Below are 1,402 nucleotides of genomic sequence, written 5' to 3'. Positions count from 1 at the left end.
GCCCGCCGCCAACTCGTGGGGAAGCGCCCCGTTGTCTTCCTATTAAAGACCTCGGCCCCGGGAGGGTGTCCTGTCTGTCCCTGAAATGACCCAGCGCGATCCCCGAGCCTGCCCAAGGCCCCGGTGCTGGGAGAGGGCTGGCGGGCCACGTGCCCGGCCCCTGAGGCCCTGTGGGTCCGGGAGCCGCCGGGGAGGCACCCCAGGGAGGCCGCCCTGCAGGTCAGCGTCAGAACCAGGCTTTGTCTGGGCGCCACTGGGCCCTCGCCCGGTCTGGCGCCTTCAGGGATGGGCTGGGGGGCTCCGGCCCAACTCACCACTGTGGCTGCCGAGCCCCTGCAGCCCACAAACGCTGGAGCAGACGCGGGTGTGCCAGGATGAGAATGGGGCCAGGTGTACCCCAGCTGTCAGCTCTGTGACAGGTGCCTGCATACCGGGGAGACTGCATGCCCGCCCAGGCCACCCCGAGGCCCGCTGCCGGGGGCTCCCCTACAGCCCTGGGGACCCCCCCCCCCGCAGCCTGGCTCGGCCTCGCGCCCTGAGCCCAGACAAAGCAGCACTACAGGCTGGCTGACAGGCACTTTATGCTCAGGGCGTCTCAGCTGTTCTCCCACTTCCAGAGCTGGAGGGTGTGGTCGTAGAAGGAGCAGGTGGCCAGGAGGCTGAGGTCCAGGCTGGCCGCGTCCAGACACAGGTCGGTGCCGCAGATGCCGGGCCCCGCCGTGCGCAGCTGGCTGCAGCTCCTGGCGCCCTCGGCCAGCTGCAGCGAGGCCAGCTTCTGCACCTTGGGGCGGCCCTCCCTCTCGTCCGCTGGCCGGTCAGATGGGGATGCGGCCAGCTCCCCCACGGCCCTGCCGTCCGGCCTGGCCCCAGGGTCGCCCAGAGGCCAGGAGCCTGCGATCAGGGAAGGCTGGGCCTGGGGCAGGTGGCAGAAGTAGAGCCGGGACCAGTCGGCGCCGTACACCAGGGAGCCGGGCAGTGTGTGGGACATGCAGACGGTGCACGTGTCCTGCTTGTCCTCTGCGTGGGCAGACGGGGGGGCGCGTCACCCGGGCACCCTCCAAGGAGCAGCCGCCCAGCACAGCCATGGCTGTGATCGCCGGGTGCCCAGGTGCGCTGAGGGGCGGAGCTGAGGGAAGGGGGGTCCACGCAGCCCAGGCAGGGCCCCAGACCTGCGCTCTGCTGGGGAAGGGGCAGGGCCATCTACCATGGCCTGCGGCCGGGCCCCGAGAGAGACAGAACCGGGAGGTGACCCTCGGCCAGAGCCGGCTGTGGCCGGCGGGCCGGGGTGCAGCGGAACCCTGTGGCCAGGGGGCAGGGTGCGCTGTCACCAAATGGGCGGCTGGCGCCCAGCTAGTCCCTGGTAGGCAGGACAGTGCTCCGGGCGGGTGCGGGGCCGGCCCTG

At 71.8% G+C, this 1,402-nt stretch overlaps 1 protein-coding gene across 1 annotated transcript in view; it reads right to left on the bottom strand.

The window, feature by feature from the left end:
- Positions 1 to 595: 595 nt before the first annotated feature.
- The window catches only part of DPH7 (diphthamide biosynthesis 7), a 4,739-nt gene continuing 3,932 nt past the window's right edge, over positions 596 to 1,402 (bottom strand). The window contains exons 7-8 of the mRNA XM_012721149.1: positions 1,240 to 1,298; positions 596 to 1,017 (exon numbers count right to left, since the gene is read on the bottom strand). Coding sequence (XP_012576603.1) covers positions 596 to 1,017; positions 1,240 to 1,298 — 481 coding nt within the window. The remainder of the gene's footprint in view (positions 1,018 to 1,239; positions 1,299 to 1,402) is intronic.

Source organism: Condylura cristata, unplaced genomic scaffold (assembly GCF_000260355.1).
Source record: "Condylura cristata isolate star-nosed mole 26May11 unplaced genomic scaffold, ConCri1.0 scaffold00006, whole genome shotgun sequence".
Lineage (NCBI taxonomy): Eukaryota > Metazoa > Chordata > Mammalia > Eulipotyphla > Talpidae > Condylura > Condylura cristata.
The sequence above is the reverse complement of the archived record's forward strand: the minus strand, read 5'-3'. Positions and strand labels throughout refer to the sequence as shown.